General features: G+C 41.3%; 2 protein-coding genes across 2 annotated transcripts; one reads left to right on the top strand and one right to left on the bottom strand.

Annotated features, from left to right (window-relative positions):
* Positions 1-927: 927 nt before the first annotated feature.
* foxo4 (forkhead box O4) lies at positions 928-8,595 on the bottom strand. The gene is made up of 3 exons (XM_083914724.1): positions 6,565-8,595; positions 2,380-3,902; positions 928-1,060 (listed from the first exon to the last, which is right to left on the bottom strand). The coding sequence occupies exons 1-2, from the start codon at positions 7,006-7,008 to the stop codon at positions 2,394-2,396; spliced, it is 1,953 nt and encodes a 650-aa protein (XP_083770850.1). The 5' UTR covers positions 7,009-8,595; the 3' UTR covers positions 928-1,060; positions 2,380-2,393.
* Positions 8,596-11,885: 3,290 nt separating this feature from the next.
* ubl3b (ubiquitin-like 3b) lies at positions 11,886-25,214 on the top strand. Its single transcript, XM_083914738.1, has 6 exons — positions 11,886-12,017; positions 12,374-12,483; positions 19,526-19,634; positions 20,598-20,684; positions 22,089-22,166; positions 23,656-25,214. Exons 2-6 carry the CDS (start codon positions 12,457-12,459, stop codon positions 23,706-23,708), a joined length of 354 nt encoding a protein of 117 aa, XP_083770864.1. The 5' UTR covers positions 11,886-12,017; positions 12,374-12,456; the 3' UTR covers positions 23,709-25,214.
* Positions 25,215-25,521: the final 307 nt, after the last annotated feature.

Consider the following 25,521-nt stretch of genomic DNA (forward strand, 5'->3'; position numbering starts at 1 on the left):
GGGCTCGACTCGGAAAAACGAAACAGGAAGAAGAAGAAATCCTCAGGTAGACCATTCGACAGCAGAGGCGTACTGCTGTCCGAAACAATATAATACTTGGCCAACCGATCACTTGTTGGCAAAAAAACAAAATTTACCCTTGAATGCCCTGCGCATGAATTCACAAAATCACATTTCTTCATTTTGTTAGTTTAACTGCACATCAGGGATTTAAAAATTTAAAATTAGAAATAACAAAAACACACACACCCTCTAAGTGACATCTACCATTACACGCTGGGTCGAAGTCAAAAATGCCAAACTGCAAATACAGACTCCTGTAACTGTTGAATCACCAAAATATCATCGGAGTAAAAATATCTTTTTCTTCGCTAAAGTGAAAAAATTTAAAACGTACATGTAATCAAAAGAGTCCACATTTGATGACGCCAGACGTGTGGCCGGTGTTGAATCGAGCACGTTTCCCCTCCAGTCGTCCGGTCTTTTTGTCTTCCACCCGTCCACACGATCCTTTAAACTGTCCTTTTTTTCTGCGGTGCAGCGGAGTAACTGCACCCCGCGGCGACATTTGGTCCGGCGGTTCACGCTTAGTGTCGACACAAAAACCGGCCGACGACGCACAGTCCGTTGAGTCTTCGATACCGAAGCCACCGAGTACCGTATCCGCCCTGAAGCTGCTCTGGTGTAACACAACTGATGCATTGACTCCCAGCGGAGAGGGGGAGTTAATGATTTGTCTTTCACTCTTAAAAACGTCACGTCACACACGTCTTTTAAAAAACCATCAGTTCGGATTAGAAGAAAAAAGAACCGGCTAGCAGCCAAATCGTTGCAAGTGTTATGTTTAAAAAAAAAAAAAAAAGGAGAAATATTGTGCATAGTAGCCTGAATCTCCTCCCTGTCCTCCGCACGTCTTGGCACACGACACGGGTGAGCTCTGGTCTTCTGAGTCCGAGAGGAGCGTCATGTTTGAGATGGCGTCTTCAGCCGGCAGGGAGGAGGGGTTCACCGGTCGTCTTGTTGTTGTGTGAGGTTTTTTTCTTGAGTGGAGGTTAAGTTCCTGCGAGACAAGGGGATGAAAACGAAGATGTCATGTATGTTGAGCGGCTCATAAATCCAGATCATGGACGTTCTGCACTTCAAACTGTCTATCGACTCGATCCCCTCACTGAGATGAGGTTATTTTTTAACAGGTGAATTATTATTTGTGGTCGATTCATCGATTAGCAGAAAACTGATCAGCGACAACTGTTGTAAAATGAGTGTTTGTGGTCAAGTTGAGTCAAAACAAATCCTTTTCTTACTTTACACTTAAGCTGAACACTCAAAAATGTTTCTGAAAACACAGAAATATGCAATACATTCACAGAATAATGATTCATATTTGATCAGTGCTGCCTAGTTTCACAGTTTGGTCGGAGTTCAGAGCAGTCATTGATGCTGCGTCAGACTCTGAGCTGAAAAAATACCATTTAATAACCATTTAATAAATGAGTCGAACAATCAAAATAGTTGAAAATTAGATTTCAGAACTGGAAGAATCCAGGTGAGACCTCTTTCCAGGAATGGAGCACGGAGTTGGCAAAAGTGGCATCATATGAAAAAAGTCTCTTTCAACATCAATGACAGGGCGGAAAAATATGTGAGGCGAACTGGGGAAGTCATGTGCAAGATACTGCTACCAGCTGAGAGTGCAGTGCTTCATGTAAAACTGTGCATTTAATCCATGTGAGTTGTTTTTGTAAACTGTATTTTATTTATTTAATTTTTTCTGTTTGATCTCTATTGCCTCTTTTGGTTTAATCTCCTTATTCTTTTATTCGCAAGTGTATCATCACTAAGGGTTAATGTTGAGTTCTCATTGTAATGTTGAATACAATGTACCTGTGGTGTTCAAAAACTCACTAAAATACTAATTACAGAAAAAAAGAGAATCAATTTTCAGCCCTTTATCGAGCCAAAATGCAGAAACAAATGTATGGTTCCAACATCTCCAATGTGAGGATTGGCTTTTTTCTGTTGGTTAACTGTAAATTAAATATATTTTGCTAAACAACACATCTGGGGCTGGTCTCACAAAGATAAACTTTAACTAAATGCTGGTCAGACTTTTGACAGACGTCTAAATTCGCCCGAATACCTGAATCTTAGTCCACAGTTATCCTGGGGCAGGGGGGCTGACTCTCTATGTTTCAATTGGTCTCAAAATAGCCTAATTGAGCCGCAAAATATCTATAAGACTGGTTTAACACTCAAGACCAGTGTAAAATGCTTTTGTGCAACTGCAGTTGTCATTTTGGACTCTGGAAAACTTGTGATGAAATGTGCCGAGTAGCTGATTTGAGTGTTTGTGTGGTGAAAGAAGAGCGATCGGTGTACCTGGCTGACTGGAGTTAGCTGGGCACCCAGCTGTGCGCGGAGCCCTGCGTGGCGGCTGGGCCGGCGTAGCCTTGACCTCCAGGCAGTATGGGGTCAAAGTTGAAGTCGAGGCCGTCTCCGTCCATGAGGTCACTGTTGATGATGTAGTCCACGTCACAATCCAGGTTTTCGGTGAACATGTCAATGTCCAAGTCTGTGGGCAGTCGGTCCTGACCGGTCTGGAAACAGGACGGAACTCCAAACTGGCTCATGCCCTGCAGGCTCAAGCCGGGATTGGCTGAGATGGTGGGCCCTCCGTGATGAGAGCCCACCGTCGGCACCGTGGCATGCTGGGCTTTGAGGGCGGAGAGCTGTGACGGGTCCTGAGACATACCTGAGAGGATCATCCCCAACCCCAACTGAGAGTGATGCTGGTGTTGTTGTTGTGGCTGTTGTTGTGGCTGCTGGTGACGAAGATGATGCTGCTGCATCTGAGCCTGCAGCGCCATGGGGGCCACTGTGTTCGGCTCCAGACCTTTACCCAACAGCAGCTGGTTGGGTTTGGACCTCACGCCCACCACAGATGTGCCCAGGCCCATCAGGCCCACCCCTCCAGGACTGGGCATGAGGGGATCCACCTGGGTCATCATGACATCGCTGGGAGGAGGGGAGTCGGAGGTGAGCAGCGCCTCCAGGCTGGAAGGCACGTGGGTGCTGTAATGGCCGCCCCCACGAGAGCCGGAGCTGGACATGGGGTTGAAGAGGGAGTTGCTGAAGGTCGACTGCTCTTTGCTGCTGGGTCCACACTGGGAGACGGAGGCTTGGGTCCCGGTGTGAGTGGGGGCCTGTGGGAGGCTGGATGGTTGCAGCTGATGGAAGGGGGAGAAGCTGGAGCCGCGAGGCAGCAGCGTGGAGGCGGAGGGCAGCGGAGTGGGAGGTGCTGGCGGTGCTGTGCTGGGACTGGCGCCTCCCTGCTGCCCAGTCATCAACGTGAGGCCGTCGATCAGATCCAGCTCCTCCATGAGGGTCTCGGTGAGGGTGGGGGTCAAGCTGCTGGCGGTGTATCTTCCCAGCAGACCGTCCTCAGGCAGGTTATCGTCGTCCTCTTGTCCAGGAGCGATGGGGGACAGACGTCCGCTCAGCGTGCTGGCGTTAGAGCTTGTGCGCGGGCGGAAGGTGGTCCACATGTCGGAGTCGTCCAGGCTGCCACGGGACGAGGGGCTGCTGCTGTTAACCCCCCACTTGGGAAACTGTTGGGACGAGTTAGGGCTGTCTGCACCCCCAGATCCTGTGCCGCCATCGCCCTGCAGCGCCCCTCCAGCTCCCCCCAGGCCGGCTGCTCCCGCCTGCTTCTTGGTCTGCTTGGCCCTCATGCGGCTCTTCAGCAGCTTGCTGCTGTTGTCCATGGAGGCGGCCCGGCGGCGAGGAGCTTTCCCGGTCTTCCCTCCTTCTGGGTTGAGCATCCACCAGGAGCTCTTGCCCGTCGATTCATTGTGTACCCTCAAGAACTTGTTGTGGAGTGATAAATTGTGGCGGATTGAATTCTGAAAACAGAGAAAGAAACACGGAAATTAGGGAAAATGTAGTCGTAGTCTAGATTAAGAGGTGGCTTCCTTCCACTGAACATCGTTTCATTTGCAGATTAATCACTACTAGTATTTATAATTCTGCCATGACAATGTTTAAATTAGTATGATTGGTATGATTTTTGTCAAAGTTTCAATACAATAATCGTACCTTTTAATAGGGGTCTAGGTCGTTTGACCATTTAAGTGAATAACCACCAGCGCTGCACTCGTCATCACATGTACAGATAATTCTCCAGCATCCCATTAAATAGGAATTAACCCTCTGCATGCACAGTGCAGCCCCCACTGCACTGCCTTTAGTAAAGTCGTGATTACATGACTGGAGTGAATATATTTCACATTTCTTAGTTAACCAGCAGCTGAAAGCATGAAGCAAAGAACAAAAGACCTTCTGGTTTTTGAGAGTCAACTGTTACCATGTGGGATGCATCTTGATTGAGCTAATGATTGATTAATAATAATAAATTAATAATTGATCCATTTCCAGACATTTCTTTTATGAATAAGTTGTTTACTTTAAACGCTAAGGTGGGAACAAGTGTACATTCCCTCATTAGTTAACTTGCTCTTAACTCACCACATGGCACATTTCACATTGTATGATCTTGACAAATGAATGGATTATATAAGCTTATGATTAAGGGCGTAACGATAAATCAATCTATCAATTTATCCATTAAATGATCAACGATCCAAGCCATCGATGAAAAGTGAAAACATCAGTATATCCTCATCGTTAAGATCGTCTTTATTTTGGAATTCCCACTTTAAACTCGTTATTTTTATTAAAATTATAGTTTGTTTTTCCCTTAAATGTCTGGAAGAGCTTGGGAATAAAATAGTAAAATCATTGCTGTTGTGAGATGATATAAATGTAATGAACTGTGTTAAATGGGCCGATGATATCGTCTCATATCGATCGCAGCAGCCTGCAAATCGAATCAAACTCTTATCGCGTCGGACTTCTCTGTGACATCAGCAAATATTGTATCGCTGTCCAAAGCATCGATACGGTTGTGATAAAACTTTTCATTTACACCCCGACTTATGATATAATACATTTTTGTTTCTATCTGCATATGATAGCCCGAGCAAATAAACCCTGTATTTCCATTTAGTTCTATTATTTCCCAGGGAAAGTTTCCACCTTGAATAATCACGAAAAGGCAAAAAAAAAAAAAAAAAAAAAAGAATAAGAGAACTGAAGTCGATGGAAATGCTGATGCAGTACATCAACGAATATATGATGAAACTAACAGTAAGACAAGTATTAAAAACATCACAGAAAAAGACTGAAGAGGCAAGTGTAATAATAATAATAATAATAATAATAATAATGTGACTTTGATATTGGGATTATAATTTGTTCCTCTGGTTGCTGTATATTTAAAGAGTAGGATGTTATCTGCAAACCTGTGTTTCTATGAGGTCACAGGACGTGTAAAGCTATAAATATGTGACTTATGGCTTAAATGGTTGTGGTCCACCTTGTAAAGTAAACACAGACACCCATGGACAGATTACTGCCTAATGGGCGGGGGCCTGGACTCACACAATGTTGCTAAGATTAAACAACAAAAAACGACCACAAAGAGACGCTAAATGACTGAAAGTGTTTAGTTTAGTTAGGATTTAGTGCTGTTTTAGTTTTGGGTATTCTTAATCAATTCATTCTATTAGTTTTCTAGTTTATTATCTGTTTAGTTTAGGTGTTTCTTGTTTATTATTTGTGTTTTGTTTCATTCGAGCACACCATGGGGCACCTGAAATTACACAGGTAGGCTGTCGGTAAGGGACCGGAGCGGGAGAAGCACAGGATTTTTGTTTGCTCGCTTTTTGGTTAAATAAACCACATTTTCTGTTGAAATAGTTTTGGACCTCATGTTTTTTCCCACCCGCGTACACAACCCATGATGCATCAGCGGCCTTTTGAGCCGTATGATTTTAAAATTTGATTTGAAACTTTCATTTGTTTGACAAATGGCTGCTACAATACTTAAAACCAACATATCAACTACAGATGACCCAAAGTGACAACAAGTGACGCAAAACGACTTAAAAGAAGGGCGTTAAAACAAGCACAGAGACAAAACGCCCCCATCGAAAAAGTAATACCACTAAAAATAGACTCAAAGAAACTAAACTGTATAAAAAAATGTCGCCTGTCTGAGTTTGAAGTGTCTTGTTATGCAGACAGGAAGAGGGGGCTCTTACAGGTCTGTGCCCAGGGCCCCATTGTCTCATAATCCGTCCATGTGTGCACCAACCACTATCTGATATTTGCGTTTTTTAGGTGTTTCGTATCGGTTTATAGTTTTTGCCCAGCATTATGAACAGACAGGCGTCCGCAGGCAGCTCCGTGTTGCTGGAGACAACTTTTTTAAAGTTCATTAAATGTTTGTTTTTTTAATTGAGACTTGTAACATTTGTTATCATGGTGTAATTTTTATGATGTACATTGACACACACACACACACACACACACACACACACACACACACACACACACACACACACACACACACACACACACACACACACACACACACACACACACACACACACACACACACACACACACACACACACACACACACACACACACACAGTCTCTCACCTTCCAGCCTGCTGAGCTGTTGCTGTCCCCTTTGTCCCTGAAGTAAGGCACTGTCTTCACCATCCACTCGTAGATCTGGGCCAGGGTCAGCCTCTTCTCTGGGGAGTTCTCGATGGCCTGGCTGATCAGGTCCGCGTAGCTCTGGTTCCCCCACGCGTTGCGCCGGGATGATCCTTTGCGGGGCGTCGCGCCGGCTCCGCCCACGCCGGCCGCGACCCCTCCCTCGGCCGCCGCAGCCGCAGCCTTCTCGGGCTCTGACGTGATTTGCTGCGGCTCCGGCTTGTCCTCGTCGGCGGGCGGGGTCCCGGCGGCGGACTCGGATCCATCCGCCCCCTCCGGTTTGACAGCCGAGATGTCGGGCCTCGGCAGCGGCCACGTGCAGGAGCGGGGTCTGCTCTGCGGCTCGAAATCTGGGTCAATCGGGGGCACCGATGACTCCTCCATGGCGGTCCTCTGAACTTCCACTCAACCCAAAACAAAAAGGTGGGAGACCTCTAACACATCTAGGCTACCTTTAACAGTTAAAGTAAACTCTGAGTGGAGGATAAAAAAAACTTCCCGACACAAACAAAGTGTGCTGCAGGGGTGTAAACAGAGGGGCCCGGAGAGGAGACGCAATAATCTGGACACACCAGCCTCGGTTAATCCTCAGATTGGAGATTAGGGAACCCAAATAATCTCCTTTAATAGTAACTATCATAAACCTTCCGATTTATATAGAATGAAGGAGGGTCGGGATGAGAGTCCCTTTGTTTGAATGAAATAAAAACAAAAGTGTCGGAGTGGCACCAAAACATCTGGATCTACAGAGGTTTGGGTTCACGTGGAGAATAACAGCAGCATAAAGGGGTACAAAATGATGCCATTCCTGTTAATAAACACTCAAATATGTAAAAATTGATATACTTTAAAGTGTTTTTCAAAGGAATAATTGAAAAATAACTCAATTAAGGATTATTGTGTAACAAAATTTGTCAAATCATATAAACATTTCTCATTCAAACCATATATTTATGTATTTTCTTTTACTGTAAAGCATTAAAAAAAAGGGATTAACTAAAGGCTTTGTGCCACCAGTTGGTTTTTTTTATGTTAAAATATATCAAACTTGAAGTTTAACCTACAAATATGAATGATGGTGAGTTAATTTTGTAAGCAAATATCGTGATTGATGTCCCCACAAGATAAAAACAAATCAAAATTAAGAATGATTTTGCACCAAATTTGTCAAATTAGGTTATATACACACTCTCTCATTAAAAACCAGAATACTTTTTTTAACTGTAAAGATATTAAAGACTACAAACAGGGATTTACTAAGTGATATAACTTGTAAACAACGTTATGTCTGGAAAACTTTAGAGTAAAAACACGCAAAAACAGCCCGGTTAAGTCAAAGTTAAGGCCTGTACGTTAAAGCCGCTGCAGCCAAAACACCCGGAGAAACGTGGAGCGCTGCTGGAGGAGGAAAATTAGATATTTACTGTCTCAACTGTGTGTTTTCTTTTCCTTTTGCAGTGAGAAGTTGAGAGCAATAAAGAGATAGTCCGTGCTCCTTCAGGTCTGCACGATCCGCCACATTGCGTCCAGGCGCGTGTCACCATCTGCCATGTTTCTGCACGCTCCTGCCGCCGCACACGATGCTCGAAAAAGCGGGTTTAAAAGCCCGGAGCTCGGCCAAAATCTTCCCCACCGAGGCCCCCGTGAACCGAGGATAAAACAATCCCCCGGGTGTTCGGTAAACTCGGGTAAAGTCTCGGATGTCTGTCGGCTCCCACTCACCGCACTTTCAAAAACAGGACGATAGCCACCGATAGCTGGTTAAGCTCCTGCTACCACCAGAGTTTACAATCCGGGGGAAAAGTCCGTGAAAAGCCCCCGGTAACTTCCCCCGAGTGGAGGTTTTTAACCCGGGGTGAGTTTTGAAAAAGTTCCCGTCGTTGTTGTCTGTCCAAATATCTTCTTCCTTCACTGTCTTTTTGACTTGTTTTTGTTTTGTTTTGTTTTGGACTCGAGAGGCGAAGACTCCCTTCTGACGTCTGTTTACCACTGTCAGGCGACGCGGTCTGCGCATGCGCCGCGAGGGCATTCTGGGAAACCGAGTCATCCGTGTTGACAGCGCACAGGCGTAAACAGCAGCTGAGGTGAGGCAACATGTACCTGCACCGGTGCGTTATGTAACCGTTTGTGGAAGTGGGCTAAATCCCAGACACAAGTGGGACAAGTTAAGGTATTACCGGCTGTTATAGTGCTGACCCCAGACTACAACGACTTAAACTACAAAACAACAAGTACACATTTAAACATTTAAAAATATTGGATATACTGTATCTTCCTGTTGTCAGTGGCGTGCACAGACTTTTTAAGGGCAGGGGCGAAAAGGAAAAAAAAAGGGCACATTCAAGATTCAAGAAGCTTTATTTAGCCCGAGGGAAATATATATATATATAGCAATATATAGCAACATATAGCATATCCTCGCCAATGAAGAGGGCACTTTAATTTTGGCTCCTAGATGGCACTTTAGCGCGTCTTGTGGCTCTTAAAGGACACTGTAGCATGTGTTTGACTCTTTAGAGGGCACTTTAGCACGCGCTTTGGCTTCTAAAGGGCATATTAGCACAGGTTTTGGCTCCTAGAGGACACTTTATCACGCGTTTTAGCTCCTAGAGGATACTTTTGCACACATTTTAGATTTTAGAGGACACCTTTGTATGTGTTTTTGCTCCTAGAGGGCACTTTAGCACGTGTTTTGGCTCCTAAACTTTAACTTGCGTTTTGAATCCTAGAGGTCACTTTAGCATGCGTTTGGGTTTCTATAGGGCACTTTAGCACGCGTTGTGGCTCCTAGACACTTTAGCACGTGTTTTGGCTCTTAATGGACACTGTAGCACGCGTTTTTGCTCCTAGAGTGCATTTTAGCACACATTCTGGCTTCTTAAGGGTACTTTAGCACATGTTTTTGCTCCTAAACTTTAACTTGCGTTTTGAATCCTAGAGGGCACTTTAGCACATGTTTTTGCTCCTAAACTTTAACTTGCGTTTTGAATCCTAGAGGGCACTTTAGCATGCATTTTGGTTCCTAGAGGGAACTTCTTCTTCTTCTTCTTCTTCTTCTTCTTCTTCTTCTTCTTCTTCTTCTTCTTCTTCTTCTTCTTCTTCTTCTTCTTCTTCTTCTTCTTCTTCTTCTTCTTCTTCTTCTTCTTCTTCTTCTTCTTCTTCTTCTTCTTCTGCTTCTTCTTCTTCTTCTTCACCATGCTCTCATTTTTAAAGTGTCTATATATTATTCTACAGTGATGATGCAATCCAATCCCTCAGTGCAGTATTTCCCTTGAACATATGTATTTTTTTCTTTAAACTTTTTATATATTTATGTTTACTGTAGATATTTGTGAACTCGTAGTGTTTCTGTATTGTTTGCTTTTCTCTGTTATATTGTGGCTTCTCAGGTTTGCTCCAAATTAAGTTTTCTTGTACTTTTGTGCAGTAAAAAATAAAGTATCCGTCCGTCTTCTGGACTTTTATCCTGCTGACGCTGTCGTTACTGTCCAACTGTAAATAACAGATGTACTTTTTGGGGAGACTATTAAACATGTTTTATAGATTATTTTCATGTTACTTCTCTTTGGTTTGATTTAAAAAGGTACCTTTCAAAATATTTTGTATAAAAAAACCAATATGAACAAAGATGGATTTATTACTAATTCTTAACAATCCCAAATATGCGGCAAATGACACTTTCATAATTAGTTTGATGAATATCTTAGAAAAATACTATATACATAAAATGATTAAGCTTAACAAACCACCCTCCTTTTATATTCAAGTCAAAGTCAAAAGTCAAAATCAGCTTTATTGTCAATTCTGCAATATGTGCCGGACACACAGAGGAATCGAATACGTTTCTCGCTGACCTACGCTGCAATAGTACAAAATATATATACAATAAATAAATAACGTCTAAATTCTAAATAGTACAAGAGAAAATGTGCAATGTGATGGGCAAACTGATGTTCAACTGTATTCAAGAATTTCCAGCCCCCGTATGAACTCTGACCTTGGCTCTGTGTTGCTGTTGGAGAACAATAATTAATTATGATTATAATATTGTTATTGTTTTTGTAATTGTCATTTTTTTGTTATCATATTTGACCACTATGGAAACCCTAACTCAAAAATAATAAATTGGGAAATACTAGGAGGTTATTCAGGCATTTTAAATTTACTCCTGAGTTTAGCAGCAGACCTTTTTCCATGTTTTACTCTCGCTGTAAAGGTTGAATGGAGAATGAGCAGAACACCGCCATCTAATGTCTCAAGATCATAGTTACAACGATAAAAAATAATTCCAGCAGTCGGTTGCCAGGTTGGTCAGATCCGGTCCAGTAGCCTCCAGGAGATCAGAGTCTGTTTGAGTCTGTTTGAACCCGTCCTCTCGGGAAAATCTTACCATAAAAACAAGTATTAGAGACAGTAAGCGTTAGCTTACCGATCAAGGAGAAACGTAGCCGTGCGTTTTAATGCTGTTGAACTCCTTTATCTCAGTCCATGAAGTGAATCCTTGGTCTATACTGACTCTGGTTTTTGCCCGTCTCCGGTCACTCAGCTGCTGGGACAAGTAAGCAGCTGCAGGATTGGCAAACTCCATTTCTCCCAGTGCCAGACTACAGTAGCTGCACCCAACAACAGACAAACCTGGCAACCCACAACGCCCAACGCTATTGGCTGTTACAATGTAAACAGAACGCGACAGAAAGTCATTGTCAAAACCGTCAAAACAATGTAAATATTAATTCAGACTAAATATATTTTCTTATGGAAAAGCAATACTTTCATTCTGTAACCCTCAAAATGCCCTGTGGGTGTATTATGATTATTATTATTATTATTATTATTATTATTTAAAATATAGCTTTTAATAATATTCAACCTTAAATTATTTATAAAGATCTAGATTTTAAATCATATTTGACCACTTTGGAAAAACTAAAAACTGTAAAATAATAAATGGTTAAAAAAACAAAACAACTATAAGATTGTTTAGGCATTTTGAATGAACTCCCTCAGTTTAGCAACAGACCCCATACTATTGTTTTTGTTATTCTTCATTCCTTTTTCTATGTTTACTGTCTTTGAACATTTTAATTCATATTATTATTATTATTTCTACATTCAGAAGTACATTTTAGGTATTGTGTATAACTCTGGAACATGTAAGAAAAGTAAAAACAGCCCAATAAAAAACATCCTCTGGACTCAAACTCCCAGAAGTCTTTGCGGCCGTTCTTCTGTGTTTACAACCAGCTGACTTCCGGCGTCTTCCCGTCGATTAGCCACTGATACCACAGGCAACCATATATCCACCTCCACTCGATCTTTGCTGATGAAAAACGCTTCCCGCTGACTCGTCAACTCAACTGAATGCAACATTTCATCAAAGTCATCAGATGCAGGTGAGTTAAACGGGACAAAAGCGGCATTTTAAACACATTTAGGTTAGCCAGTTAGCCCCGCAGCTAACGGTTAGCACAAGCTAACACAGCTAGCTAATGCTAACGGTAGCAGAAGCCTTCCTGTTGGATCAGTTTCGATATCTGTCAGGAAGAAACTCGGTGCTAGTTTGTGCTCACTACTCTTATCAGGTGATTAAATCGACTGTGTCTGTGTTTTGTCGTGTGATTGGCAGCGTTGTGATGTTAGCATCATGCTAGCTCGGTGGATAATAATGGATTGTGTGCAGTCGGTTGTGGTGCCAGGCTGTGGTGCAGCAGCCTCACAGTGTTTGTGTTGTTTGTTTGTTGTGTGTCAGGGCTCCGGCTCCGTCTCCAGCAGCTGAAGCACACCGGGCCTGTCCTCTCTGATCCGCGGCCTCCCTCCCTCCTTCACTGAGCCATGACCTCCCCGAGGGATCTCGATATGGTGAGTTTGAGGGGCCTGACACATTTTTAACACCAACACAGAAACATGAAGGTGATAATCCGTGTTTCCTGGTATTATCTGCTCTGTAGTCTGTCACACACGGAAGCCCTGAAGGGTCATACACTACATACATTTTATTTCCTCTATTTCCCTGTGATAACAAGGTAATTAATTTAAGTTTGGAAAATAAAACCATGGTGTAGTCTATTAAATCATTGCAGGAAACATCCTTCAGTGTATCAGTGTCAGAGGAGCAGGAGAGTATGGATCACCATCACAGATCTATTTAATCAAGGCCTGACACATGAAACGGCTTTATTCTATCTCAGATAATGTTCACATTAGTGTGCGTCATCTAAGACGACGCTTAGTAAGACTTAAGCTTTAACGAAGCGTGAGCGAGCCTCATTAACCACACAGGTCAATATTTTATCACAAAAACATAAATACCAGTACAGGGAGGTGTTACAATGTGCACATAAATAAACAGATTACAGTTTAATTTCATAACAGTAAATAACCAACAGAAATCATCCATAGTGTTCTTCAAGATATGAGGGGACTTAACGAGGCGTGACATGTCCGGAGTGATGGAAATCTCAGGCCTATCACGTTTCATTCATTATCTATCAAATAAATGATCTCGTTATCTTGAGAAAACGGATTAAAATTATCTCGTCATCACAGGAGAAAAGAGGAAATAAGATGTATGTACTGTATGACCCTTCAGGGCTTCCATAGTCACACCTGTTGTTGCTGCACGATATACAAACATAATACACTTGATTATTGTTGTGATAACTTTACCTAAATGTTTACCCAAACCAAAATAAGACAACGTTATTAATCCTGGAGGAAAATCTTGTTCCAGATTTGCTCCACAATTGCAGTTACAATTATAAAAACAATAACAATATAACTATTACTGTTTGCTTGAAATGTTCTGTTATATGATGATGGCATCTACGATATAATAACACAGAGGAAAGAACAGCTCAGTATTTGAGAGACTGAAACCAACATTTTCTGACATTTTTGCATTGAAAATGACCTTTAATGGTGAACAGAGGATCAAAATATTAGATTACATTTCTGTCGTGTTAGTTTTCCTATTATTTGTTTTCCTTCTGTAGAAAGATGTTTCAAAACATCATGTTTTTAAAAAAAGTATTTCTGATTCTGATGTTGGTTGTTTTAGGACAATAACATCTAATGTAATGTGATGAAAAACTGCAATAATAATTTCACCGAATACTAGGTACGGTAAGGTGCTGGAAACGCAGGAAAATGCACCTTGAAATGCTTGAAAAGGGCTTGAGTTTGACTTTGGAAAAGGTGTAGGAACCCTGAAAATTGCAGTAACAATCACAAAAACAAAAATAATGAAGCTGTTATTGTTTTAAGAGCCACGGTCAGACTTTGTATGGGTGCTGGACATCCTTGAATACACTTGAATTTTAGTGTGGTGTGTTTTCAAGGTTTAAAAAAGTGCTTTGGATTTTGAATAAAGTGCTTGAAACTGCTTGATATGTTCTGTTATATGGGACGGCATATATGGTATAACAAAAAGGGAAGAAGATCAACATATTTTAGAAAGTGAAAACAGCATTTTTTACATGAAAAATGACTTTTTCTGACAATTAACAGATGATCAAAGTAGTTGGCAATTATATATTTATTCTGTTGATCTTTAATCGTTTGTCATCCTTCTGTCACGGAACATAAAGTTGATGTTTATAGCACAATAACATCTATTTTAATGTAATTAACAAGTGAAAAAGAAGCATACTGGACATACTGTATGTACTGTAGTCAAAAAGGTAGTTTTCCGCAGCTGTAAAACCATGAAAATGCACCTTGAAATGCTTGAAAAGTGCTTGAATTTGACTTTGGAAGAGGTGTAGGAGCCCTGCAAGGTGATAATCTGTGTTTGCTGCTGCATGATATACAAACATAATACAATAGTGAGACAACATTACCTAAATATTTCCCCAAATCAGAATCATTTAGGGTTTTGGGGGTCGGGGTAGGAGGTGAGGAGGTCACGGATTAGCCAACGACCACAAACACTTAGCTGGGACAGTGACTGCTGTCCCTGTGAACGCCATCTGTCTAATCTCAGTTAAAACGTTGCCCTACTTTCCTTTCAAGGTTTAGACACCAATTGATTGTACCCTCTTTATAAATCCTGACCACGGCCCCCACTAAAGGAATGAACAACACTCGTTTAGAGACACACCAGAAAAGAGTAGAAGCTAAACAAATTAGATTCTTTTGTTAATTAGGACACCTGGCCGCTATACGTCTTTATAACAATATGTCACAAAGGAAAGATGGCAGGTTTTTGTCTTTGTGAGCAGCTGAATTCTGTGTGTTTTTGTCTGATGAATGATTAACACATTTATCAAATTATCAAACATAAAAGATCATATTTTTATAACGAACTGGTGGTCAATTAGACGATCAGCTGTTTTAGTACTAATGAGAGTAACGGGGGCATTTAGTGCTGGAACAATAACATAATTAATCAGTTTAACCAGTGACAAAAAACAAATCTGACCAAATTCTGACAATCAATTCATAAAAAGAACAAAAAAAACAAACAAATATATATAATTATGACTTCCCAAAGTAAATATTTTCCGCTTTTCTGTGATTTGACATCTGAAGAATTGTGCTGTTTTAATCGTATTCTCCCAGAACTTGTATTTAATTATATCTTAACATAAAGGTTTCTAAATGTTTCTTCTTGGACACCTGCGTCGGGTAAAACCCCGCGGCGAGTAAAGTGGGATTTAATGGATCATCTCTCTGGGCTTCAGCCCCGGGGCGTTATCTTGTGGGTGGTTATATTCTTAGGAAACTTGACCAACTTCACGACCGGATAATCCTCTGGTTGCTCCGTTAACCCTGTAAAAAAGTCATTCACAACAGCGTTTAAAGCATCGAATGTCTCTCTTTGGAAGAACCCCGAGAACATTTGTGATGTCGCCGTCGGTAACCAGGCAGATTTGACTTTGTTTTGATTTAGTCGGGGATGAAAGGGACGGGGACGGGGGCAAAGCTTGTTAATGATGACACGGGTATGCAACCCTACATTGAGGTTATTCAGTTCAGAGCGGGGGAGGGGAGGGGAGGGCGGAGGACCACCGAGGGAGCACTGTATTTGTAAACAGATCAGAGAGCGGGGATGTCCCTCCCTGACGTCACACCGCGCGGTTAAATCCCTTTGTTCTCCCCTCTGTGATTTGTGAACCCAAAGAAAGTTCATGCGGCACCTTTTTTGAAGAAGGGCAAATGTCGGGGGCATAATAATCCCATCTGCGGACGCTTGAGTAGAGGTGTCTCAGTCGATGAAATGTGCGTCTTCCTTTCCCCAAAGTCATTTTTTAAGTAGAGGCGTGATTGATTAGAGACGGTGGATTAATGGTTATATAAGAACAGGCGTCGCTGCAGCATAAATTACACGACTAAAGTCCAAAACGGATCAATAACTCAGGTCAGGGGGATGTTTCAGACGTGGATACAGAGTAAAATAAGTGGACTAATCAATATAAATGTAAATATTATGACTGCAGGCCACAGTTTGGTTAAATGGACATCAACTATTAATAAATCAAAGATATCTAGAATTAAAGATGCACAGATTTATCGATCGAGCGTCAGTTTTGGTCAAATAAGATGTTAACTGATGGCTATGTTCGATGTTTTTTTTTAATTTTGTGTTCATAAATTGTCGTATTAAAGGATTTTGAAGCAGTTATTTTTCAAAACTTACTTTTCCTGTGAATTTGAATATTTTAAAAGTTGTTTTTTGATTTGATTTGATTGATATTTTTTGATTGATATTTTTCAAGTACAAAGAAACAGAAATGGTCACAGGAAGTAAAGATGTTTCACAAAATAAAAGCATAATTACATAAAAGAAAAGAAAAGCATGTTTGAAAAGGAGCGGGAAGAAGTTTGCACTTTTCTAGTCCCACCCCGTCTCCATCGCTCATTTTAATTAAACTTCTTTATTTTGTTATATATTTTGGGGGTTGTAAGAGTTTTAATTTTCCATATAAGGCAGAATACAAACTAAACTGTGTACTATAATTATATTACTTATATTTCACACGTTTTTGTACATTTACCTTCGTAATTGGTGCGGTGGGATTTGAAGTTTAGCAAATACTTTAAACGCAAACTCTAAAGCTTCTTCTGTGAACAATTTATATTCATTTCTATATGTAGAAATTATATATTGTGTGTCTTTCTCATTAAGACACTAAATAAAAAGCATAAATAACTGTTTAAATCTGTATTACATGTCTTACATGTGCTTCTCTAGGACAATAAGGGGAAACAAAACACTGTATTCTGATTTTTTAGTGTCTCTCAGTGCTGAAAAACAAGAAAATAAAAGTTATTTTAATGCCAGAAGCTTTAAACCTCCCGGTTACAGGGACAATAACCAATCCCAGCATTTGTAAAAAGTTAAATTAGACAACTTTTTTTATTTTAAAAACATATCCTTCCTACATTCGATTAAGCTTCCTTATTCATAATAATTAACAATTTAATTTATTATTATTTATCATATATGTATGTATATATTTTATTTTAACTTATCAAAATATATAATTTTCAAAAAAAAAACGTATTATTTATATGTTCAGATCAAATATATACTATATTAACTGTATAGTATATATAACTATAATAATTCCCTAAAAAGTAAAACAAAAACAGATACGAAAGAATAAATAACAAACTAAATAAATGATTAACACCCAATTGAATTTTATGATGAAGATTTATTTGTTTTCCTGAAACAAAGAGGGAAATAAATAAATAACAACAACAACAAAGCATCTGCTAAAGGCCACATGATCACTTCATACATCATGTCTCACATTTATCCAGAATAGTTTGAAGTTGCATGAAAGGAAATATTAAAATATGAATAAGAAACCAAACATGTAGAATCAACTCGTATACATCAGTTTAGCCTGTTACAGAGGATTTAAGACATTTTGACAAACATCAAGTGTTTTCTGTTTGAACACATTTGTGGTTTGGAGTCGGCGTGCAGGCGTTTATTCTCTCTTGACGTCTTTCCTGGTTTTGTTCCTCCGTCTTCAGCTGAAACCGTCTCCTCGCGTGTTTCCGGCTGCTCTTTAACTCGCCTGGTCGGAGGTCAGGTGATCGATCGGGAACGCTCTGGTCCTTTGTTGTTTGTCTTAATGTTTGGGATCATTGTCCCTGAAATTGAAGGGTCTTTGTATGAAGTCTTGCATGTCCCGACATGGATGAGACCACCCTCACTTCAGGGTTGTGTTTTAACACAAAGAAGCAAACTGTTGCGTTCTGCTGCTGTCGTACTAGAAATCATTAAACACGTTAAGACTACAGCGAAGGGCTGCGGCTAATGTTTATTTTTAAGTATCGATTAAATCATTTTCTGCAAACGTCATCACATTTCCCTAAAGCCAGCGGGACCTCTTTCTAATATTATTGTTTTTGTTTGTCCACGTAATACAAAGAAAAGCAGCTCTACATCATAATTGAGTTGAAAAATGAAGGATAAATGAGTTGTTTTTATATTTTATGTTGATCATTTAATCGGTTGAGTCAGCTGAGCCTCTACCACAGTGTGTGATTTTATGTTTTTGAGCCCTGCACGCAGAATTAGTTTGATGTTTTTAAGTCTTGTAGTAGATCGAGCGTCCCACGTGGATTTCCTGATGTTGGTTTAATATTTCTGCCTTCAGGGCGTGTCGTCAAGCAACTCCCTTTTTATTTTTTAACAGATTCAGGCTTCGTACGGGTCGTGGAAACCTTTGAAAACACTTGCAGTTTAGTGTTTTCAAGGTTTGAAAAGCTCTTGGATTTTGAACAAAGTGCTTTAAATGTTTTTTTATATGTGATGGCAGACATTATATATATAAAACAGAGAAAAGAAGATCTCCATATTTGAGCGACTGAAAACAACATTTTATGACATTTTTTCATAAAAAATTACTTTATAATTGATTATCAAAATAGTTAGATTATATTTTTGTCGATCAATGGTCCTTCTGTAGAAAGCTCTCTACAAAACATCATGTTGCCTGTTTTTTATCACAATAACATCTAATTTAATGTGATGAACAAGTGCAGAAATAATTATACTGAATACTGCGGCGTGTGTACTGTATGCAAATATGTATTTTAATTACATATTTTAATGATGAACAGGTGATTAAAATAGTTGATTACATTTCCGCCAAGTTAGTTTTCCTTTTATTTGTCGTCCTTCTGTTGAAAGCGATTTGAAAACATTACGTTGGTGTTTTTTAGGGCAATAACTCCAATTCTAATCTAATTTATTGGGATGAACAAGTGCAATAATAACTTCCCTGAATACTTATTATTGTCTTGCATACAAATATGTAGTTTACCACAGCTGTACGGTGCTGGAAAAGCATGAAAATGCACCATGAAATGCTTGAAAGGTGCTTGTAAATTACTTTAAAGAAGAGTAGGGACGCTGCAGATTGGTTTGTGTGGTTGCCCGGAGGATCAAACTTGGAGGATGTCCCACTGCGTTGGACCCTCCCACACATATGCACAGTCCCCCTTGGGGCCACGCACTGCCTATGTAAATTTAATAACACGGCCCGGAGCTGTCTGGGACACCTGGGGTTATCGCATTAGGCCGACAGCCCGGAGAGGAGCTCGCAGCGCCCTGGAACTAAAGGGCCAGTGTTCCCCCGTCAGCCCCACCCTTATCTGTCGTCTCCAGCAACAGGGGCTCACTTCAGTGTAAGCCCGCGGTGAGTGAAGTCGCCCAGTGAAGGGGTGGAGATCTGGCGTGGATAAATCTAATTAGACTGGAATGCCCGTCTCTTCACAGCCATCTGAAGGTCACCGCATGTCTGGAGAGGTTAGAGGAAGTGGAGGGATTCCTCCGCAACTCATTAAGACGAACTCTTGAGTGGAAGTTTGGCGTTTTGTGTCGGCTTACGCTGCGTTTTCCGCGGACCACGATTAAACCGTTTTCCTTTTGTTGTTTCAGGTGCACCTCCGCCTTATCCTGGTCAGCGGGAAAACACAAGACTTCACTTTCTCCCCAAATGACTCGGCCACGGACATCGCCAAGCACGTCTTTGAGAACTGGCCCGAAGGTGCGTTTTTATAACATAACATTCAAATTTCAGTCATTTTTTTTGTTTTATATATTTCATTTATTTGATTACTTTGCACTAAGCCGTCCTTTCGATTCAGTCTCTGCTGACGTTTAGTGTCAATTTAAATGTAAATAATGTAAATATTGTTAGTTTATATGATATTGATATAATAATTTACTGGCTTTGGTTAATTGTGGGTCTGGGAGAGAATTCAATATGATTGTTTGTCTTTCAATGGAATCGTATCACGATTAAAACATGTATCAAAATATCATGATATTATATTAAGTCTTCTAAATTACTATGTTAAGTCATCTTAATTATTGTATTAAGTCTTCTAAATAGATTATAACAAGCACATACTAACTCAAAATGTTCAGAGAACTATTTTGCACTAAAGTTCTTTAAAAAATACTATTTTCTCATCTCTTTTGTATTTAATCCACACAGTATACAAAAATAGGTTATACCATGTGGTTATTTCATACAGAATATTTAATTTATATATATATTTAGAATATCTTATCGAGATATGAAATTATCTATGCTTGGGTAAAGATTTTGTTCATGTCATATTAATTATTACATGTTAATTAACTTCTGCAAATGCCTGAAGTGGAAACACTGTTTATATAAAAAGAATAAACACCGGCTGCTTTCAGCACACGTTTAAAAAGTCTACAGCGAGGGCCAGATGCGTTATAACAGTAATATGGTGCAGAATAGGGACGGTAAAACCAAGTCAATATATCGGCTGATATCAGCTTATTACAGAGATATATAGCATTGATGTATTTTGGTTGATAAGTAACAAAAAAAGTACCAGCACGGAGATGCCAAAATAGTTTCAAGATCATTGAGTCACAATAACAGATGATTTAAAGTTTAATGTTTGTACTTGTCAGTGTTTGCTCAGTGTAAACGCTCACAGTGAGTGATGCACTTGTTTCTCTCTGACAGGATGGGAGGAGGAGCAGGTGAGCAGTCCCAGTATACTGCGCCTCATCTTCCAGGGACGCTTTCTTCATGGCAACGTTACCCTGGGAGGTACGACCACCTGTTATCGGCCATTATTATAAAAACTAGGGATGGGCGTTTACAGTAATTTCAATATTTGAATACTCGCGTTACCTCACGAACAAGTACACGATTGCTCTTAGTAAAAACAAAACCCAACTCACGCGGCTCACAGCAACGTCAGGATCCTGTCACTTTCTGACTAAATAGCGTCATGGTAATTATATATAATCTCATCTCATCTTCAACCGCTTATCCGGGGTCGGGTCGTGGGGGCAGCAGCTCTAGCAGGAGACCCCAAACTTCGCTTTCCCGGGCCACATTAACCAGCTCTAACTGGGGGGTCCCGAGGCGTTCCCAGGCCAGTGTCTGGGTCTTCCCCGAGGCCTCCTCCCAGCTGGACGTGCCTGGAACACCTCCCTAGGGAGGCGCCCAGGGTTCATCCTTACTAGATGATCCTGAACCACCTCAACTGGCTCCTTTCAACGCAAAGGAGCAGCGGCTCTACTCCGAGTTCCTCACGGATGCTGAAACTAACATTTAGTGCCTTTAACGTCCAGATAAATATGTAAGACAGGTTCCTGTTTATGAGTCACCTGAAGACTGAAGCACCGCTCTCTCTTTTTCTCCTTCTCCGTTTAGCGATCATTATTACTCTCATCGTCCCGCTGAACACTTGATTGGTCTCTGTGTTTCAAGTTACGCATCGGTTCAGTTTTGTGATTTAAAAGTTATTTCAAGAGCGGTGTTGTTCTCTCACAGCGCCGTCAGTGCACGGAGATGAGAGAGGACGCTGTCTGTCTCTACTGCCACGAATTAACCTCCTGTTTTTTGCTGCCGTCAAGTTTTGTGTGGAAGGCTTCGGCGAGCGGATTGCTTTTATCGAGCCACCGTCACGGGGAACAATGGCAAAAAGGGAGGAGAAAACACTGAGGGCTGATCTGGAACATGTCGAAAAAGGCAACGGCAGCTCCTCAACGCTTTATAGAGGATGAATTCAAACAATGGAGCAGAGTTTTTCCCGCTTATGAGATCTAGAGGACATCCCCAACAAAAATACACACATGACAAACAGTTCGTATTCATGTAGTGCTGGGTCTGTTAGGTGTATTTTATTCATGCTGAGCAAGAAACATGAAGAGGAAGAGTTAAAACTGCAGGGTTTTAAAAAAAAAACATAATCAATAAATGACCAAGAGTAAAAAGTTAATGTCACGGCGGATGAATACATGCACTGGAGCACCAACGCCAAACAGAGCACATATGATGACATTAACTCATCTGAGGCCCTAGTGACCGGTGCAACAAGTTATTTCTTCTCAATAATTATCACCCACAGGAATCTTTCACCACCTCATTAATAGGGTTTGCATGTGAACGATCGTGCTGTAAGACGTAGCTAAAGAATAATGAAGTGCATTTCTTTGTTTGAAGCCCTGAAGCTGCCGCCGGGCCGAACAACCGTCATGCACCTGGTGGCCAGAGAGACTCTTCCAGAGCCCAACTCTCACGGTGAGGATGTTTTCTTTGGCTCCTTTTTTAGCAGAATCAACGCCAGAATTATCCGTGTGAGTTCCAGGACGAGGAGGTAACACGCTCGGTAGCCACAGGCCGGTAAACTCCAGTGGGATGAAAAAAGGCGACGGTTCTGAGAATAAGGTCGAACTTGTCTTTGCCGTCGCTGGGCCCAAAAAAAAAAAAGCTGACGTAGTTAAGCTCCCTGTGGTCAAGGTTTTGTTCCTGAGGCTCAAACAAACATCATTTCAAGCCAACGTGAGGTCAAGCCCGCTGTGCGCCTCTCACACAGAGTTGCTGGCAGCGTTATCCAAACGCAGTCGGAAAATCAACGTCGTACATGAACGGGATTTATTCCTCTTCAGTCTAAATGCAAATGCATGTAAATGCAGCACGAGCCCACGGATAACTGCTGAATTCATATCTTATATGGACTTATTTGGATATTTAGGACTGACGGACAGCAGGGTTTGGTCCTTCAGGTCGCTCCCTCACTCCTGTTGCATTTATTTAATGTGCTGGGAGAGAGGGTTCTGGCCAGATTTAATTATAATACGCTTTATCTATATATATCTATAGATATATATTCATACATGGTAGGAATTGACTGATGTGGAGTTTTTAGGGTCGATACCGATTTATTTTTCATCAGCCTTAGCCGATGACCGTTACAGACTGCCGATAATGCCCTCAATTTACATCATAAAAATTACACAATGCTAACGAATGTTACAAGTGTCAATTTAAATAAAGGAACATTTACTGAATATAAAGAAGGCGTCTCCGGCAACACAGAGCTGCCTGTGGACACCCATCTATCGACGAATGCAGCAGCAGCCCGATGTATCGGTCTATCACCAACACAAGGTGTGTAGCCCAAAATAGTGCTGCATATTTTCTTATTTCATATTTTAACGTAATGCTTCATCTTCACACTGTTGTCACAGCGAAGGAAGTGACATCTTTGTCTGGCTTTGTTTGACAAGGAAAAGCATGTGAATTCGTAAATGTCCGTTCACACAGCGGTCGCATGGCCAGTGATCTGTGAGCATCGGATTTCGGACCACGTATAAAAATGGCCCCATCTGATTGGAAAAAAATCTGAATTTTGAGTCCACATTATTATCTGAAAAAATCAGATCTGTGTCAAATAAGGGCAAGAAAAAAGTATCTTGGCCACATTTGCTTGTTCTGTGAACGTAGCCGAAGAGGCTGTGCAGGAATTAAAGACATAGTGTCCCTTTTAAGTGCTGTGCGAGTGACTCGGCGGGTGTGACTCGGCGGAGCGCTGAAGCTGAGGAGTTGCTTCTTCAGGGTCCATTTTGTTTGACCTTTCACATACATCACGCAGTGGCCGCTTGTTGCTACTGCCGCTAACCTCGGCGTCGTCTCGCGCTGAGAGTCTGCAGAGCGATTACGCGCCTTCTTCCAGTTTCAGCCGGCTGTTTTTATCTCACCTCCTGTCTCTGCTGTCCCGTCTCTGTAGGTCAAAGGAACAGAGAAAAAACCACAGAGAGCAACTGCTGTCTCCTCTTGTAAAGCAACAGAAATGACCCCCTACCCCGACCTCTCACACACACACACACACACACACACACATGCAACACAAAACACACACACATATATAAACATGCATACACCGTGAGCTCTCCTGCAGTCGTCCTGTCAGATGTGGATTTGGAGTAAACCACAGGAAGTCTGGTTGGGCCTGTCACATCGATCGCTTGTCCAATCTGAGGTAGTTTTGTTTTTTTGTGCCAATGTATTTACATTTTGACCCTCCAAACTTTTACTCTGTCGGCAGAATTTGCTGTCATTATTCCTTTTCATTTGAAGATCAGGACTTTTAAACGATACCCCCTGTTCCCTCGCGGACCTGTTCACTGCTGGACACGTTTTTAAAGAACCGTCATGCTGTACGCGGTGGAAAAGACCCGGGAAGTCCTCGCTCTTCAAGGGACACGAGTTTTTGGGCTATTACCTTTCCCGTATTAGTCACATGGATGTTCCCCCAGGTTTTACTGAATGGTGTTAACCCTCTCATTGCACTTAACCAGTTTGTTGATTCAGAAATGTTTATCATGTTTCGTCATCTCCCCCCCCCCCCCCCACAATAGCTTTTTTTTTTTGCGGTCAGAGGAACTGACCTTAGTTCCCCACGTGGTCAGAAAATGTGCCATCCTCCTCCATGAGCCTGTTTCTCACTAACTGAACGGGTCGGTCTGTATCAGCACCAGTGGCGTTTGTGCCATTACCATACACCTGTTTGTTCCTGGAAATGGACCAATGGAGAAAAGACTTTTATTAGGAAGAGCGAACACCCGAGGGGACGTTCAGGGTCCACGAGAAACGGGGACAGACTCGAGGCTTGTTTAAGATGGAGGTCTCGGCTCGTGTGCCATCAGGTGTCGTGTTCGCACCCCTGGCTTTTGACTTTACTGACTAGGCTGTCGATGTTCCCTCGCAAACGGGAGCCGATGCGGAAGGGCCAGTTAAACGCAGACAGAAGAAGCGGTTGAAGATGGGAGGGAGGAGCGTCGTCGGTGCGAGACCCCCGCCCCACCCCCCTTTACTGGACACCGAGGACGAGGCAGGGCGAGAGTTTCTCCCACTCGGATGAAGAGTTCAAAGGAAAATCTTTGGTGTTTCACCTCCTTTTACTTTGGATGCTGTCTTTACTTCTTGTTTGCCTTTTATCGTGGAATTCAGTAATATCATTAATATTGAAATTTAAATATATCAATTTTTATCTTGTGTATAGGTATTTGTTGGATTTTAGTGTGGGTGAGTTTGTGTATGAGTGCGTCTGAGGGTGTGTGATGCACGTGGCATACTGTATGAGGACTAGTGAGGGCATGTGGTCTTAAAAAAAAAAGGGTGGCTTCTTCAGAAACAGTCGGAAACCTTTTGATTCCTTCCATTGAGTGTCCTTTGGTTTGTGTTTTCGTCAATCAGTGTCACTGCTATGAAGTTTAGCTCAGTATGAATAAATGTAAAAACTAAAAATGCAATGTGGTCTACATAAAAGCTTGTATTATAAATTAATAAATCTTTAAATAAGGCAACTTCTCTTCCTTTTTACTTTTCTCAGACGGCAACAACAAGCTCGTACAAAGTCTTCGAGGTTTGATTTTAACATTTTCAGGGTTAGGAAAATGCTTGAATTTGAATTAATCTCTGAAAAAAGTTTGATTTTGAACATAACCTGGCGTTTCATCGACACATGGAAACCAAAACTCTACAAATACTTGAAATTAAATGACTCAGAATTTAATAATCATGATCAAAACATCCAACGTTCATATGAACAGCTGGGAAAATAAACAAAGTGACAATATATATTTATTGTTGT

The sequence above is a fragment of the Echiichthys vipera genome (genome assembly GCF_963691815.1).
Source record: "Echiichthys vipera genome assembly, chromosome: 6".
Taxonomy (NCBI): Eukaryota; Metazoa; Chordata; class Actinopteri; order Perciformes; family Trachinidae; genus Echiichthys; species Echiichthys vipera.

Coding starts and splice junctions, on each gene's coding strand:
- foxo4 (XM_083914724.1), bottom strand. CDS start 7,008: ATGGAGGAGTCATCGGTGCCCCCGATTGACCCAGATTTCGAGCCGCAG. Junction 3,903..6,564: donor ACAGCTCAGCAGGCTGGAAG/GTGAGAGACTGT, acceptor CTCTGTTTTCAG/AATTCAATCCGCCACAATTT.
- ubl3b (XM_083914738.1), top strand. CDS start 12,457: ATGACCTCCCCGAGGGATCTCGATATG. Junction 12,484..19,525: donor CCCCGAGGGATCTCGATATG/GTGAGTTTGAGG, acceptor TTGTTGTTTCAG/GTGCACCTCCGCCTTATCCT. Junction 22,167..23,655: donor TCCAGAGCCCAACTCTCACG/GTGAGGATGTTT, acceptor CCGTCTCTGTAG/GTCAAAGGAACAGAGAAAAA.